This window comes from Antedon mediterranea, chromosome 6 (assembly GCF_964355755.1).
Source record: "Antedon mediterranea chromosome 6, ecAntMedi1.1, whole genome shotgun sequence".
NCBI lineage: Eukaryota > Metazoa > Echinodermata > Crinoidea > Comatulida > Antedonidae > Antedon > Antedon mediterranea.
Window position 1 is genome coordinate 16,558,465 of NC_092675.1, and position 19,027 is coordinate 16,577,491.

The 19,027-nt window shown below is 33.3% G+C and overlaps 1 protein-coding gene across 4 annotated transcripts in view; it reads right to left on the reverse strand.

Annotated features, from left to right (window-relative positions):
* Positions 1 to 204: 204 nt before the first annotated feature.
* Positions 205 to 19,027, reverse strand: part of LOC140051552 (KICSTOR complex protein SZT2-like) — a 52,288-nt gene continuing 33,465 nt past the window's right edge. For 3 of the 4 annotated variants that reach the window (XM_072096803.1, XM_072096801.1, XM_072096802.1), the window contains exons 44-62: positions 18,153 to 18,359; positions 17,836 to 17,897; positions 15,210 to 15,269; positions 13,906 to 13,968; positions 12,666 to 12,836; positions 12,025 to 12,202; positions 10,983 to 11,170; positions 10,497 to 10,647; positions 9,797 to 9,957; positions 9,208 to 9,378; positions 8,596 to 8,860; positions 8,352 to 8,422; positions 7,977 to 8,233; positions 7,263 to 7,383; positions 7,077 to 7,151; positions 6,573 to 6,789; positions 2,552 to 3,138; positions 2,200 to 2,466; positions 205 to 1,679 (exon numbers count right to left, since the gene is read on the reverse strand). In XM_072096803.1, coding sequence (XP_071952904.1) covers positions 1,521 to 1,679; positions 2,200 to 2,466; positions 2,552 to 3,138; positions 6,573 to 6,789; positions 7,077 to 7,151; positions 7,263 to 7,383; positions 7,977 to 8,233; positions 8,352 to 8,422; positions 8,596 to 8,860; positions 9,208 to 9,378; positions 9,797 to 9,957; positions 10,497 to 10,647; positions 10,983 to 11,170; positions 12,025 to 12,202; positions 12,666 to 12,836; positions 13,906 to 13,968; positions 15,210 to 15,269; positions 17,836 to 17,897; positions 18,153 to 18,359 — 3,431 coding nt within the window. In that variant the 3' untranslated portion in view covers positions 205 to 1,520. The remainder of the gene's footprint in view (positions 1,680 to 2,199; positions 2,467 to 2,551; positions 3,139 to 6,572; positions 6,790 to 7,076; positions 7,152 to 7,262; positions 7,384 to 7,976; positions 8,234 to 8,351; positions 8,423 to 8,595; positions 8,861 to 9,207; positions 9,379 to 9,796; positions 9,958 to 10,496; positions 10,648 to 10,982; positions 11,171 to 12,024; positions 12,203 to 12,665; positions 12,837 to 13,905; positions 13,969 to 15,209; positions 15,270 to 17,835; positions 17,898 to 18,152; positions 18,360 to 19,027) is intronic. The other variant, XM_072096804.1, reaches the window with a different exon arrangement.

Sequence of the window (19,027 nt, forward strand, 5' to 3'; positions counted from 1 at the left end):
ATAAATTAACACACAATTATTATAGAAGATGTTTGGTACTGTATAATACAGTTTTTTAGATAACAATATTAAATAAAATTTATCAAGATTACACTAGGTGTAACAATTTAATTAAAATTGACAACATACTGAATGTCAATGCATGAAAATCAAATAGCACATTAAGTCATCTTGTAATCAAATTGTTAACCTTTTATTCTTGGTTACAAATCATCTATTAAAAAGTACTTATTTTGAACAATTAATTCCACTGCCTTATTATAGTGTACATTCTGTATTAAAACTAAGATATTTATAGAAGACAATCCTGGCTATATTTGTTCTGTACAATTATAATATCTTACAAACTATACAAACTCATATCTCTGTATAATGAATATATTTCTCTGTAACTCTACTTTATATCATTTAAATTATATTTATCATCATTTTTATTTATTAAAACAACTGCAAGGAATTTATTCTAAATTTATCATTTTTAACGCTATTGTTGACACTAGATTTATTAAAATCACTTATCTCTCATAATCATACTGGAACTATTTTAGTACTTTATCTTCTCCTAAACCACCTTCGAAGTGTTTGTTTATGTCATTTTCAACACCATTTTAGGACATCTATAGGGCTAATACATTCAACAGCCAATACTCCTGGGTGTCAGCTAGTTCAATAGTACAAACATAATGAATGTTTGAGTGTGATGGTATAAATAAGAGGTGAAAGATGAAAGGTTATATTTTTACGAGGCTTTGTTATGCTGTTGTTAATGGGTAGCGTTGTCCGAGCTTCGTTCGATAAAATACGGAATACACCATGCTATGTGGAGCGATTGATAGGGCATTTACTTTTAATCATCATGTGACCCCCAATCGTCCAATCAAATGACAGGAATTTATTTAGGTGTTATATAATTTCAAATAGGCATTCATTACTGGCATAGATTTACTGGCAAAACAATCCTATGACATATAAATATAATGTATCAAGCAACTAAAGTATTTCAGTAAACATGCATACACCATGCACAACTATCAGACTTGTTCATTTTTATGAAACTGTTGTAAACTTAAGTTCTAAAACTAATTAAAAATTAAGCAATTAACATCCCTGTAGTTCACACATTCTAACGGTATGCTAGCACATTTCAAAGAAACAGGACAACAGATATTGGTGTCTGATGTTCTCAACATTCTACTAAATTTTCTAAAAATGTTGCACCTTTTAAAGGATTACAGTTATACAGATAGATGAATACTTCATAATGTTCTGCTGTCTTTTGAGGGTCTTTCACACCTCTTCCGGCACGGTTTCGGTCCGGTGCTGGCAAATAAAATCGAACACCAATGCTCCGTTTTCACATAGCTACGCGCATATCGATTCAAAACATTGACGTTCAATTTGATTTGAAGGCGTCGGATTGGAACTATTCCGGAGCTTGTGTGAAAGACCCTTTACCCTTGATTTTACGAGTAGTTCTGCCTCAAAGTTGCATATTTATGAAAGAAACCTTTAATTGGTCTTTAGAGAATACAGGACCAGAGATGGTAACATATAAAGCTGATAATGTTTTCAATGTGTTGGTGTTGCTTTTGAGTACTGAACATTGAGACTTGCTCGTGTTCAGGCAGACTATACGCCATCTGTTCTTGTGCAGGATCACGAAACACCGAGCTAAGCTCCTGTAAAACACATAATAAATGATAATGAATGATTAGTCCAGGGAAGAGTAAAATTACATTCTTTTCTGCAGTCACATGTCTCCAACACTGCTCATGGCACAGGATTAAGCTCTCTACAACCTAAACATTCAAGGTTCCCTTACCTTCCTCCGCTTTGTCTTCTCATATCTAAAGTTTGCTTGAAACAACCCTTACCAGAACCTACCTTGTCTCATAAGGTTTATCACAAACAGCGATGCTTGATGGGACGGAATTGGGAGCAATAGCGCTACCACCAGTTTTTGTTATTACAGTACTTGTGTGACGCTATTGCTTACCAACATGCATCACTCATGCATCGCTCATGCTATTTGCGATAAACCCTATTATACTCTATGATATGCATCAAGTTAAACCGAACTTTACAAATGTTGTAAAAAACCTGCCTTAAATTTATAACAGTAGTATAACAATTGTACTTTATACTATACTACTGTATACTCTATTTACAAAAAAATGACTTACATTATATAAAACTTACCGATTTGTTTCTTAGTTTATCAATACTGATATGAACAAGCATGTCTGTATTGTTTGGATTTATAATTACAAGATGTAATTGATTGCGATCGTCACTGGCAAATAGACAACTGTGTTTGAACCTTGTCTGTAAGGCCTTGATCAGAACCTCAAACCAAGTAAGAGGCATGTCTGTGATCACTTTTAACTGAGGATCTAGTTCATTCAGTGGCTTGTGGTGCACCATACCTAGTAACTCTTTCAGTTCTGCATAGCTCAAAGTCTTCTCCTGTAAAAACAACATTTCATTTTGTGCAATTATAGAATAATTACTTGTACTGTACAATATACGATTACAATATCCCTATACTTACAAATTTAGTATCATCCTCAACTGTATCTCTCTTTCTTCCCTTTTTAAAATCCTCATCAAGAGTTTCCCTTCTTCTCTTTCTGACTGCAGCAGTCTCTCCAGATGGCAGCAACCTCCAGAGAAAGTCCCGGCGTGAGTTGTAGGCACCTTGTTTTACCATCTTCTTTATCTTGTCTCTTGCCACGCTAGCCTCTTTACGGACAAGTAGATAGCATTGTGATTCCTCTTTTGGTAGCTTGTCTTTAAAGTGTAGTCTGCCTAGTGGACTGTTGACTGTCAACTTTGGAAACATCTCTTTGTTATTAGTGACAATGACGTAATATTTCAACTTCAGTATCTCTGAATCAATACCATCTCTAGCCTGCTCATCTTGCTCTCTGTCAACAATGATGCTTACATCAAAATCATCTGATAGTCTTTGCAATTTTCGCTGGTAATAACAGAAAATAGCAAAATCATGTTCATCTTGTCCTTCATTTGATCCAACCTTTGACATACGTAACCTTGACATATGATGCGAATTACACTGGTCTACGATGTATCGATATAGATTAGATGCTGCACCCTCACTCTTAAACTCCTCCGTTCCTAAAAATAAAGAGAATAATCAGACCTAATTAAATTAATACAAAAACAAAATAATTTTTTCTATTACATTGACAAAAAAATTCTTCTTGAATATTATTTTATTTTATTTAAAGCCTATAGACACATGGCCAAGGGTTACCAATAGTAAATTAACCACTGTCCTATCAGATAGCTGGTAACCATTCTGATACAGGGGCTTTTTCGTGAACCAGTTCACCGGGGTAACCCACTACTCATCTCAAATTATGAACTCGGTTTTTTAAAGTACACACAGGCAAACTGTGTAGACTGGACCTATCTATCTATAATATAATAGCACTAAGCCAAAATGTGTTCTTCTATCTCCTCTTAAACGGCAAGTCCAATATTAGCGTCGTTTAATTCTCCTCTATCCATTAGTCTATAGACGAGAGATGGCACTGCGTGGTTGCCAGCCAAACAAAAAACAAACTATGTTGATAAACTATATAGATCTGTATTTCTATCAAATTATGTGTCTTAGCTTGACTTTTTTTTAACTTGAACTGTAGTTGAAGAATAAATAGATAGATAAATAAACAAATATTTAGTGATTTTTGAAATTCTATTTTTTTATTGAAAATTATTAAGTTTTAAAATGACTACTTTAATAAGCATTGGAGTCACTCAGGCAGGTTGAACGCATTTTTTGGTTGGCTAGCAACCACGCAGCGTCACCTACCACCGTGATGTCAGCACCGCAGAACTCTATATTAGAACGTCAAATTTGTACGAAAAATATGTTTTTTAGACCAATTTCTTTGCAACTGCCGAACACCGCTTTCGGCAATTCTCTGCCATTTTTCTTATCCCACTTTGGTCACTTTGGCCATTAGCAATATCTGCACTGCACTGCTGCAGTTATAGTATGGCGGCAGTGCTGTTGTGCGCCTTTAAATAAAACGGGTGGTAAGTACAAAACTGTATTCTTGCTCAATGCCCACATAAGATTGAGCACCTATTTTACTATTTTTCCAAACACCAAATGCAGTGATAACACTAGGCTAGGTTATGTGTCTTACTAATTAATATTCTTAAGCTTCTATACAGTTGGCATAGCTGAATGCGGGATGATTTGGCCCAGGTATCATGTCTGACTAAGAGTGGCTTCTAATTAGGTCCCAGTAGGTTTTTATGATTTTAAATATAGTAAAGTACATTATGCTAACATTATGTTGTGATATTTTTTGGGGAATTTTTAAATGTTCGTTTTATGTAATTTATTTCCAATGGATGTAGGTCTACAAGGAGGTACAAACAAGAAGGATGAAGTTGCAATCATATTTACTTCTTTCTAATTAGGCCTACACCACCAGAAAACATACATTGTTGTTATCTTAAAGACAAACCACCAATTTACCAGACAACTATATGGAATGCAATATTATGTCCTATACCAAACATGAGGATGGAAAATAACTGACATAATAATAATATTAATCAATAAAATAATAAACGTCTATTTGTTTAATATATTTACACAAAGATACAGATGTACTGTATATAACAAACTTGCTTGCTTTTAGAATTAAAACAAAATAGATACTGAAATATAAAGAAGAATAGATAAGTATAAATGCTTATTAACTTTATTTCCTTTCTAGGCACTATCCATTTATAGATTTGTGTATATATTTGTCTATTATCTTTGATTAGATGATGATGCCCATCCATTGGATGGGTAAATGCTAGTGGTTTATAATACAATTGTTATTAAAGAAAAACTACATTGATATATTTATAGTTAAAGGGGGGGTTCCGGGTTTAAAATGAATAGTAAAAAATGTAAAATATATTTGTTTGTCTCTTGAACGGTAAAAGTTTCAATTTATATAAGCGCCCAGTGAAGCAGAACGAAGGCTGTGAAATGAGGCCAGATTACAAGTGCAGCTACGGCAAAATCACACTGTAGTTACAGAATAGGAAATTCGTGAAATGGTTAATCTTCCGACGACTTGTTATTATTAACCATATCAATTACTTTTGTAAAATTATACTTATCTGATGTAATTTTAGTCGGTCTTCCCATTTATAAAGTCAATTTTCTATGAAAATCCATCAAAACAGTGAAAAATTAGATAAGTTTGCACTTTACGTTTGCCGATTTTCACACTGACTTAGGGAAAGCCTTCAAAATCAATGAAGCGTAACGTATACATTCCTGCTGTTGAGCGAGGAGAGCGAGACGACGATACACGTGCTCTCTCTGCCCATGCCTGGCATCGTCACGTGATAAGCAGATACAGAATACAATACCAAACTGGTCGGGTTGAGTATACCCGTCTATAATCACAAACATGAACGATGTACAGTATTTGATTGAAGGTCGACTCGACCTACCGGAATGGTATAGATAATATAGCTCGAATGAGAGAGTTGGAATATTTGTAATATTTGCTAATTTTAACAAGTGTAGCCTATAGTAAAAGGCCTGGTAGTATCAATTCGCATAGGGTCTACTACACTAGCTAGCTCAATTTTTAACTGGGCCGGATCGGCTAGGTCTCTTTCCTACTACCTGGTCTACTTTCTTGATTCAGTATCCGCTTTTTTGGAGAGTAAACTAGGCCTAGCCTAGGCCTAGCTATGTTAGGCCTTCTTATTAGACGATCGGGACACCATACATGCGGACGGCGATCGGACCTTGTTTTGCCTCCATATTTACAGCCGATTTTGTAGAACGTTTTAGGTTTTAGATTGTTAGGATGGGTTTGGAATCCACTGAGTTTTGTTATTTATGGGCCAATCGTTTAGTAGTAGGCTAGCTGCTAGGCCCATGATATTATGGGCCCCAATGTTTTATCGTAGCCATCGTGGCATGGAATCCCTAGTCAGAACAGAATGACTCTCACACCCATGAAAAAAGAAATGATCTAGGCTAGGCCTAGCCTAGTACGTCAAGCCGATAATACGATCTGTACTATTCGAGGTATACAAATAGTATAATTTATGACTCCGTAATCTGTACTAAATTTTTTATTAAAATGTCAAATAAATATATGCTACTACTGTTATTATTACACTTTAGGCCTAGCTTAGAAAATCTACAAAAAAATGTATTTCACAATGATCGGGTGGTCGTCGTTTGACAGGGGAGAGAGATGTAATTTAGTTGACAAACACAACGTACATGACGTCGCGAGTTTGGAATCCACTGATGACGTGATTTTGTGAATATCTCATCATGAATATTAATGAGCTTCCCTAAGCTGCTGAAAAACAGACTTTCCATGAATTTACCCTAAATGTATATGAAAATTAATTTTTTTAATTTCTCGTTATTACTTCTTCATTCTGACATGTCTATATTGTTATAATATTTTTTATTTAATAAATAAACGATATTTAAAAGCAATTTTAAACCCAGAATCCCCCTTTAATTATCAAAATAAACATACTTTTAAAATTGAACATACCTTTGAAAATTTCATTGCGAGAAAAGTTTGGAAGCACTTGAAAATATTTGATGAAATCATCAAGGAAGCTGGTAACATGATAGTCTGGCTTGAATATGATTCTACTGGTTGGAGATATACATGATTGAATCTTACGCAGATGGAAGTCATATGTAAATGAGTGCAGGTGTATTGTGTCTTTTAATTTATTCACTTCATCTGTAAATCTCATACACAACTAAAACAAAAAAGAGAAAAGAACAAATTCATTATTCAATGCTATAAATTCGGACTGGTATAAGAGTTTGAGACCTTTTTGTGCCAATTTGGTTCCTTCAGATATAATGGTATAATGTTATATCATTGTACATGTAAATGCACTATAAACAACTTGGTACACAATTTTAAAAGAGTATGGTTCAAATTATGGTAGGCAATCACTGTATTTCCATGGGATTGTAGAGAGAATAATTAAAATATCTCCAGTACTAAATAAATCGAGGACAATAAATCTACAATGCTAACCTGTGAATTGACTTCTTCACCGGCAGGTACTCTAGAGCTTTCAAAGGCATAAAGCATCACGCAAAAGTAGGCATTCTGTACAAATAAATTATAACAAATATAAACATTTTTAAAGTATAATATAGAATAAATAACACTATTTTATACTAACACATATAGTCATCCTATCTTAATATAAAAATTTACCTCAAAAGCAAGTTGGAGTAGAATAATACCCCCAGGCACCACTTTCCTAAGAAAAGCCACTGAGTAGAAACTACTAGAGCGTCTGGTACGAGGTGAGTGTTTACTTGGTTTATTTGATAAACTGTTAAAGAAGAATAATTAGGCAAATTATTGTTGGGTCTTGGGTGTAAAAGATGTTGAGCAAATAGTCATGATGAAATGATATCAATAATTATGCTATAGCAGTAAGAGCAGCAGTGAGTGTGGTCGAGAGGTTAAGACAATGGAACTGTAATCCATAGCCATAACATTGGCAAGACTCACTTGCTCAATGGTTCTGGTCGTAAAACAAGTCTTCTCGGACAAGGACTATAAACAGTAAGTCCACTGTACACAAAATGTTTGTGTGCACTCTAAAGAACCTAGTACATTTTCCGAGATGAGTAGGGGGTTCCTTACACATCCACTGTCGTGGACAGACCAATAAGCACTAGAATTGTCAGCACTGACATGATGCGACCCTTAGGGGAGAAGCATGTAGTTGAAAAGTGTAACATCCAAGTCCACAATGCCATGAGCAATGATCGTTGGAATGACACTATATAAATCAAAAATATTATTATATTATTATTTAATAGTAGCAGCAGAAGTAGCATAGTAATAGTGGTAGTTGTAGATAAAAGATGTCTTAATGATTTATTAGAAATGATTACCAACATCATTTATAATACTTACCTTTTCCTTGGAGATGTATCAGTTGTTTGTATCTGCATAAATCCTAGTCGTTGCTGTAAGTACTGAATGTACATACTAACATACGTTGACCTAAGGTCAATGTGCCAAGGTTGCTCCGACTTAGGCTGGGTCTGTGGTGACAGTTTTAGAGCGTGGCTATGCATTACCTGACCCCTCCATTCTGGGCTGAACAATAACGGAGTGCAGCAGTAATGGATGAGGCGAGAATTCTTCTTTAACAAGTTTAACATTTCCTCCTAGTTGTAAAACAAAAATAAACAACATTTAAATTAGACAAAGTAATTAAAAACATGTTTATTCATATTAGTTTTAATATCAAAAGGGACTGGAATAAAATATTCTAAACAAACTTACAGAAATTGGCTGAGGAACCCGTTTCTGCCATTCTAGGTATAGACTCTGAAGTTTAAACCTCTTTTCTGCATCTGTAAAAAATAAATAACAAAAAGTATATTTCTAAAATTAAAAATAGTTAATTGTAAAATGTTTGGTATGTATAATTGTTGGTATACACTTGTACAGCATGAGAAAATATTAATAACAGTAAATAGTTGTTTTAAATATAAACACACATTTCAAATTAATAAACAAAAAGTACCTTTTTTGGCAATATGATAGACCTCTTGTAGTTGTGAGCCGTGTTGTAATAAAGGGTCTCTTTTCATGCCATATGTACAAGACTGCATTGGTTTTCTAAGCCTTGCATTGCGAAACACTTCATTAAGAGACGGCAAACCAGGAATTTTATTTCTTGATGTTCCATGAAGGGTGTAATGACGTGATTCATGGTCTCGTTTTGGAGGTCTACTACTTCGTACTAGTTCATCAACCTCAGATGGCGTTGAATGTGAGAAAAGATTTTTCTAAAAAATAAAAGCTTGATATTTAGGGACCATGCTAAATGTTTTTACTGCAGTTACTGCAAAACTACATTTTGTTTTTACTTTTTAACGTGTTTATTCAATTGTTTAGCAGGTAATCATACACATTGTTTATTACAGTCACAGACTCATAAACCTCTACATTGAAACAAACTAAAACCATACATTATTGCAGTAAAAAAGTGTAATTACTGCAGTAGAATAATTTGACACGATCCCTTATTTGAATAAATGCAATTAAAAAAAGAATGCAATATGGTTATTTTTATGGATCCGAGAATAATAAATATAATAATCATAATTAAAACCTAAATTGCTGTTCTGCTTACCTGACGACTAGGCGGTTGAACCATTTTCTTGAAGTGGAATATTCCAATTTTCTGGTAGACAATACTGTTTAGTAGACTTGCACGTGAATTATGCCATCGCACTAAACGTGATAACGTCTTCTCTAAATGGTTGGTGTTTTCTAATGACCAGTTGTAGGTGTATAAACTAAGCTATAGATGAGAAAATCGTTGAATAATCATTTTAATAGTTATTTATTCAGCAAGTATATAGAGGGAGTAATAGCCATGCATGAGCCCAAAAAGAGTAGCTTTAGTTTCGTAGTTACTAGTCATGCTTGCCTTCCAATCCAGTGTTGTAACTCACAACTCTTTCAACTCCACTCCCTAAGCCTCCAAATGATACTGAATTTAAAAGCATGATAAATTATGAAAATTTTTTATTCATCCTGTAACTAGCGAGTTACTTGCTGTTGGATGCAATACAAAATGCATAAAAAAGTAGTAAAAATATGTTTTTAAATGTCTAATAATAATAATAACAGACTGGATATAATAAATAGAACAATTCTAGGGATATTATTTATATTAATTATTATTAATTTAATAATATTATTTAATTATAATTTACCTCAGTATCTACAACATGCAGGAGTAGAAGTCTCTGTCTTGGTATAGAATAAGCGTCTATGTGTTTCTGGTGGGTGTTATCTCTTGGGATATTGAGAAAGATGTCTTTTGGTTTCAGTGAACTTATGACCAATGGATCAAACTTCTGAACACTTTTGTGAGCTGCAAGAAAATCAGAACAGCACATGTATTGATTACAATTACTAGTGGAGTACTTATTCTATTTATGTTGAGTTTATTATTACTGGCATTATTACCATCCTGCAAAGACTGGTGATTTTCATGCAAAATATCAAAGTGGGTATAGGTCAAAGTTCCGTGTGCAGTGTGAAAACAATTTTATGCATTCTGCATTCATCTGACAGAATTATTGAAAAATACTCCCTTTTGGAAGAGGATACACATCCAAGCAAATATTATAGAATTTCACAGTTTGTCTGTACAACCTTTTGTACTTTTGTATAGGCTGACAAATTGTAATACATGTCACACGATTTGATAATTAATTGGTCAAATGTTTCACCCTACTACAGAATTGTAATGTATAATCAGCATATTGAGAACACTTTTTACAAGTAGTTCAAAGATCACATTTTTAATGTGAATATACAATACAAATTACATTAAAGTAGGGCAACACATCTGAACAATTACCTTAGCTCCCTGATGCAAAGCTACTAAACTTGTATATTTCAACTTACTTCTTGTGTTAACAAGACTTGGCATACTCATAGATTCCTCATTATTGTACAACATACTACGCCACTGCTTGATATTCCGACCAATCAAAATGTAGTCATTAACATCACAAGGTGAATTGTTTGACTCGCTTTCAAAACCAACTTCGAATGGCTTCACATAAAAAAAATTTTTTTTTTTAATTACTCACAAAATATAATGTATCATTAGTGCTAAAAAGGGTTAGGATTTAGATTAGGTTAAATTTTTTATTTTTATTTTTCAAACAATTTTTGTTGTTCAGAACAAAAAACACAGGTATCCCATTTTTTTATGTTGAAGGCTTATTATTATTTATATTTTTTTGCTTGAAGGGTTATCCTCTTGCTCTTGTCATTTGGCTATTTATAAAAAAACAACAAAATACTCAAAATTAACCCAAATTAAGCATCTACAAAAATATTCAGAAGTAAAAATAAAAACTGATATAATAAATGGTTAAAACCAACCTTGTATTTTGACGAATCACTGATTATATTTGTATTCACTAAATTGAAGTCTTTGTCCTTCTTTTTGTAAAGTTTATAGATGCAGTCGCCGTAGTTACTATAAAGTGAGTGCAGTAACTCATGTAGGACAGTTTGCACAGCAAATCTTGACGACAGCTTTAGTTTTTGTTTTCGTACAGATGGTACCTCTGTGAAATTTAAGTATAATTCTTGTACACTTTATGAATGTAAATTATTATTTACACAGCAGTCACATGATCAACTCGCATATAGACAGTCCTTACTTTTTTCAAATAGTGTACCATGTCGTTTTTGTGCATGTGTGCATTGTATATGTAAGCAGGACCAACAACTTCCATCCAACGGACAAGGCAAGGAGAGCAAAGCATATATTGCACCTTGACATTTTTTGATAAATGGTTTAAATATTACGTATGTATAAGCATGATACAAGTAATATTAAACCCATTCCACTCACATGCAGATTCACTTACTATTACACAATATTGCTCTTATTGTCTCACCCGTTTTTGATTTCATACACATCCAACATCAAGAAACTTGCCAATAAACGATGAATCAACTATATCATACTTTATATCACAAACTATATCTCATTTGAGGTTTAGGGAGTGGAGTAGTCCCGAGTTACGAGTAGAAAAGGATAACATTGGGCCATGGGATTGGAAGGCAAGGATGTTAATAACCAAATACCCTTTAAACACCTGCAAAATGTAAGTTGTAACCAAGTTTGCATAGCGTTATAAGACAATTTTGTGGAAAATCACATTGATGAGAGGTCTGTTTTTTTGTTTCGAGATGTTACTGCATACATGTATCTAGTATTAAACTGACAAATCATAGTAATCAAATAGCACACAACTACAAGTATAAGAGTATGTGAAGGGCCGCTGATTATGAGCTTTTCATAGAAATGGGCGCAATGTTAATATTATTATATGTAAAAGCAAAATACTCAATTACCTAGTTTATGCTCAAATTCTAGCCAATCAATGGCAGTGTCTTTATAATACTCAATTACCTAGTTTATGCTCAAATTCTAGCCAATCAATGGCAGTGTCTTTATAGACTTCGTGCAAGGAAGCAGTAAGCCCTTCTTCTGCTTCTTGGTAGAGGCTACTAAGAGCTTGCTGTTGCCGACTTTCAATCTCTTGCTGCTTCCAACTGGGAACACGACTTGCTGGGTCACCTTTCAATTGCTATTATAAAAAAAAAAGAAAAATTTAATTCTACATAACCTTTTCAAAAAACAAATAATTATTATTTATTCTTTATACTGGGTGACCTCTTCAGTCAGAGTAAGGTAATTTAACAACAGGACACAGAGATCACCTTGCCAAGATAGGAACTTGTAGCAGTCCTTAAAAATATGTCTGGCTGCGAAAAATACTAACAGTACTGCACTCTGTAATACAGCCACAGATAAACACTTTAATCTCCAGAACTCATTCTGTTAAGATTGCCTTGGTCAGAGCCTGTTATAGTGGATGTGTATGGCAGTGGCTGTGTGCGTACAGCTAACCCACTACTTTTCTCAAAAGATGTACATATTTGTACACTGGATGTTCTCTACTACCAGAACCATGGAGCCAGTGAGCCTTGAACGGTTCCACTGCCTTAACTGCTTGACCACTCACTCGCTCTAAGATTTGGTTATAATACCTTGGACGGACTAACTGAGGGTGACTGGCTACTTGATGGTGATGGTTTTGGAGAAGGTCTTGGTGATGTCCGCGGTGATTCACCAGTGCTATACTGCTGTGATCCACCTTTCTTAGACTTGGGGGGTGTTTCAGATGGAACACTACTTTCAGTCGATACAGATTGAGAGCGCTACAATTTAAAATGTAAACATTATGTAAGTTTTAGCAAAGAATATCTTAAATATCCCAATATATATGAATATGATCTCAATAGTATATGTCACACACAGCAAAGCATGCATCCTAGAAAAAAACAATAACAAAAAATGATATATGTTTAATATATATATTCAATATACAACATTAATAGCTGATAACTTAATGTATCAATGGCTTCAAAATATAAATAAAATCTTAAAATTCATGCATGTTAAAAAAAGAAAATAATTCATTAATTCAAACACAATACCAAGCAGTTATATATGGTGCTACCAATGTAATTGTAGTAAGTGTAGTGTAAGTGTAAAATAATATCACAGCATATCTATGAAAATTAATACAATAATAATGTTAGTACAATCTTATATTATAGTAAAAATACAACAAATAGTTAAACATTTAGAAAAAACATAGATTTCATAGGTTTCCATTTACATTCTGTCTAGATAGCACTGTAATCATTTACCTATAAATTATAATCTAATTATAGGCACAGACTGTAATAATAAACTCTTAAAGAAAAGTAAGAATTTGGCCCTTACAATTCCAAGATCAAATGACTAGAAAACACAAATTGAGCTATTAGTAAGGAATATAATTGGTCAACCAACACACATTAAACAGAAGTGCTTCTTTTAATATGGGGAATTTCAAACAGAAACACCTGAAATTTTTCATTTCAGGTGTTTCTCTGTTAACTCATCAAAGTTAATATTCTTGCTCACAATGGTCACCACTTGATTGGTGCTATTTAAGTAGAATGTGACAGTTTAAACCATTAATCTTAAGTTTCAGTTCACACTAAAAGTAATGAAATACACGATAAGGTATTAAGGTCAACTCTAAAAAAACCCAACTTTGAACTGCAAGAAATTCAGAAACTATAGAGTAAAATCTGGATTTGTCAGAGTTGACTGTGTACATAATATACTGTAATAAACACAAGCAGGGAATATTAACGATAAACACACACACATTGTGTTATAATATATAATATTGTATAATATAATGCAGTAGCACAATCCAGATCCTGGCAATACCTGGAATAAAAGTTGAAGACCTTTGGTTGATAGTTGACCAGGAGAAGCTGACATTGTAGGCTTCTATGTAATAAAGTACAGTTAACAAAATTAGTTTTATACTATAAAAAAAACACAAATTATCTACAATCAAAGAGTGTTCACTAAAATATCTCTTTGATCAAATCTATAGTAATACTTTTAGTTAATTTAATATTGGCATAAACCTCAATTGAGTGAAAGTCACCAATAAGCAAACAATTATATATATTTTTAATAAAAAGGGAAATCTTCAATGGAGTAAATAAGTAAGATTTCTACATGCTTTAACATACAGATATGTCTAAGGGTATAGAGTGCATCACATCAATAATAATTTCATGCTATAGGCTATTATTATTATGTTTCAATGGTAACACACATTTGATACAGGCATGTTGTAGTAACACGTACACGCCATGAAAATAAGGAAGATACATAACAAACAAAACATCATAAATGCTAATAAAAAGTTTTGTGATCGAGTAAAGTAGTATAAACCCCATGCTAGGAAGACTATGGCTATGTTTTACAGATAAGTTTAGCTTGTTGAAGATAATTTGTTACAATATTCAAGCAAATAGTTTTATTCATCACTATTAAATAATATTTGTCATTCATGGAAACTAAGACTCATAAAATGGTATATTAATATTGTTCTACTAAACAAAAATGAACCACGTCATTCTCACATCAATACCTGAAACCACCTGGCAACAGAAGATGGTGAAATGGACAGGACAAGCTTGTGGAGTAAAGAAACAAACATACAGATGATGTTCAGACAAGTTAGGTAAGCCACTTGACATATTTCCAGTTTTTCCAACAGTAGCCTATGGTGCGGTACTTTCAATAAAAATGTCTTAGAAGGGACAAGCCGAAGGCCCACTGCCATTAATAAGCAGTCATTATATCGAGATTATCTACTATTTGATTCACATTTCATTTGCCATTAAGTTATTGTCAGGCATAATTTGAAGAACATGGGCCACCCTATAGTATGTCTGAACACCAAAGCATAAAACAATCAGGCATTTGATTTCCTTTAATTTGAAGGAACTGTAATGATGCAGGCATCAGCATACAGGTGTTAATGTTCATTGCATGAAAATAAAATGCATATTAAAACTTATCATGTTATGTTTTATTATTTTATTTTTATTTGTGATTCACAAGAGAAACCAGTAAAATAAATTAAGACTATTTATAGCGTAGAAAATCCTAATCAAATATTTTAGAAATACAGTTTATATATACAGTATATATTATTATGCATCGTTGCATACCTTGCGTTCTTTTGGTGTACTTTCCCTTGAGGAAGTTATTTGATGCTGATTGGCTGAAAGCTGTAAATAATTAATTACTGTAATGTTAAATTTAATACCAACCCCAGATATTTTATGAAACAAAAGTATTCCATATATCATTTTTATTCATTTCCATCTGTGCAATTAAAAACATGGGAGAAAAAATGTAAAATACAAGAAAGTGTCAAAACAATAATCATGATATGAAAATAAAAATATGATTACTGGAAAGAGACTCAATGTTTACTGCAGTTTTCATTTCATTCCTGGAACTCATAGAAAGTTAGCTTAACGTTGGAATGGTTCAAACCTGAAACCTCTTGAAGTAAATGAAAGCACATTATATATAATTATTATAATATTTAAATATTACATGAAGAGTTTACAGCATGTATATCTTTATATAAGTAGAAGTAAAGTAGTATATCTTTATATGAAGTTCATTTATTTTCATTGAGACCCTATGTGAAGTGTTAGCCAAGACACGACATTATTGGATTTGTTTCAAACATATTTAAGTTCAATCAGTTAACAACATCGGCAAGGGTTCAAGGCTCACTCACTCCTAGTTCTGGTGGTGGAACAAGTCTTCTCGGATAAGGACTATAAACCTATAAGTGTACACAGTTATAACCTGTGTGCACTTTAAAAAACCCAGTTCATTATTCGAAAAGAGTAGGGGGTTACCCCGGTGAACTGGTTCGCAAAATTGCCCCTGTATCAGGATGATTTCGACCTATCTGATAGGACAGTGATTAAACTACTATTGGCAATCCTTGGCCACATTGCCTAAAGACATAAAATAAAATAAATAAAATAAATAAATAAATAACCATTAGTGAATATAAATATTAATATACATTTACATTAGAATATATATCTAATTAACATGCATTTTGTGGTAAGATATTCTAAGATTAGGCGATGTTAATTTTTACATAGCATATTGCAAAATTAATTTTCTATTATAAATTAATAAATCTTCAGCGACCATATATTAAACTAGGGATAGTTAGTATACATGGAAATGTATAACAACACCAGCTATTCTACTAAGATCCTCCCAGTTCCTGTTTACATTTTAACTAACTAATAGGTCTTATAAGAAATTTGTAATGTGCCATGGGCTATCAATTTGGCTAACAAAAAGAATCATCTCCAGTAATGGATGAATTGTATTTCTAATTTGAATAGCATAAATGTTCCCACCAATATGAGATGATATTTAATTGAATGTACAGTATGATATACAGTAGTTCATGCCATGGAATGATGCATGTTGCATACAGGCATTGCAATGCAAGAGCATGCTATAGCACCTGATTGTCAGTGCTGCAACTCAATAATGATGAGATTTGTTCAGTATCATAGGCAAATCCATGTCTGTATCATGGAAGGTTAGGTTATGTTAAGGGTTAGGTTAGGAATTATGATACATGTGTTACTGTTAAATGCGTTTCACATGTAATGCTGTATCATAGAATTTGCCTATGATACTGGATACATTTAGATACAGTACAGTACTGAATTGGCTTACCATAAGAAAATCACCAAATTGGCGGGGCTCAGAAATAAGGTATGTTATATTGTAAGCATGCTTAATGATTTCCATAAATATAGTAGAGAGGACTCTGGACTCAACTTCGCTTTGAGATTGAATCCAAATTGTTACAAGTTGCTGAAGACCCATAAATATGCAAGATTTAGAAATACCTTCAGCATTTTTTGGTAGAATCTAAAATCTGGAAGCGAGAACCCTGCTTCACCAACTGACTTAGATCGCTGAAATATACACCAGTATTACAATAAGTACAAAATTTAATTATAAAATAGAACATGAAAGTAAAAGCAAAGTTATACAGGTAAATAAATAATTATAAAAGTACAAATATTAAAGTTTAAATATTAATAAATTTAAAAAGTTAATTTAGAATTGAAATTAATCTATACCTGTAAAGTATTATAGGTGGAAATCAGAAAAAAAAACCCATTGTTGAAGCTATTCATCTAAAGCCACTAAAAATGAATATACCATTGTAATGTGGAGGTGTTGTTGTGGTTCTTCTTCTATAAAATGTATCGTTAACTGGTCTGTCCAAAATTAACACAAATATGTGGCACGTACAAGCCAAATCAGCCATATCAAACTACAGATATATCTATATACTGTACAGCCTAGAATAGCCAAAATCACGTTGACAAATTAGCTGTGATTGGCCAATTGTGCTCACATGACTTTAAATCTCACGACTGCGGATGCTCACAATGTCGTAGCTGTCAAAATTCCACCCACATGTAAGTAAAAGTCGGATTACAAGAATTTTTTTTACCATTATAAAACGGATAATTAACTGCATAATAATATGATATTATCTCCAAATATATGCGACTGATCTGGCTATTCTCCCTGTCACATATTACAGTAAGTTCTATACTACTGTATATGATTGCAAACATAAAACCATGCATAATTAGTAGACTATTATATTTCTCAATATCTGTCTAATCATCATTACACTTTTGAGGAAGCAAATATCTAAACAAAATTTATAAAAGTATTAAAATTAATATAAATTAAATTAAGTATTGTGTGTTTAAACTTTACCTTGATGTTTACAGGAGAGCTACTACTAGACAAAGTAATATCCACTGGCACTTTATTAGGATCTAAATTTCAGAAAAACAAAAGTATTTCAATTGAATGTTAATTTTGCCAAACCAAACATAAAACATTCTGAGCACAGGTGGGAAAAAAAGTTGTCAGAGAAAGGGCTGCAGACATTTGTATGGTTTCAACGTCAACACTTGTGTTAGAGGCCTTTGACACCACTGTGGCCCGCACAAAGATTGTTTCCTTTTCTTGCGATTACAGCATCAATTTATTTCTCGTGGCTAAAGCACGAAAGAAAATGATTTACTGACCTGTTGGGGTCATAGGTGGAGAAGTTGTTGAGTGGCAGCGTCTACTATACATGTCTGGAAGGACGCCGAGTGGTGCTGTCAATATCAGATACTCCATCACAGTATCACATAAAGAATGACGAACTGTGTTGAGAAGTTTCTTAGTTAGGCTAGGCATGTCAACATCACCTCTCTCCCAGATACTGAACTCTATCAATGATGTTGGACCTAAATTCAATAAATATAAGGTAGAAAGAAATGTTTACTAAACAAGATGGCTTATGTGAAACTTTAACCTTTGACCTCCTAACATCAATGGTCTTAAAATAAAATATAACAAGGCCAAATAAAAAAATATACTTGTTAAGCGTCACACCCTCATAAATTCTAAGGGAAGGGGGGGGGGAAGGCTTTTTTTTTTTTTTACTTTTTATGGAGGTATATTTTTGCGCGATGAACGTTTCGGCCCACTTTTTTTTTAGGACTAAACGTCAAACTTTTTAAATTTGAAACAGAACAAAATTGACTATGTATAAAATATTATTGCCGATGACAAAACTGAGTTTTATATTGTTTATATCCAGACGTAATTAAAACATTAAATTTAATTGCGAAATTGTAGGCCCGAACTAATCCGTCCAAGCTACCCCCGCCTCACTCATTGGCCATGGTCCGCCGTCTCTCGCTCGACTCATCTATCCAGGAAATTCCCTATCTTCCTTAATGAATCCTTTGCCCATTGCTGTGTAAATCAGTAATTAAAGTTGTGATGCGAAAAGTGTGTGTAATTATTCCACAGACAGGTAAACCTAGGCATGAGAAAACCCATCGCTCAACAGGACCTCGTGGTGTGTGCCGAGGAGGAGGAGATGTTCTTCTCGAGCGCGAGATCATCG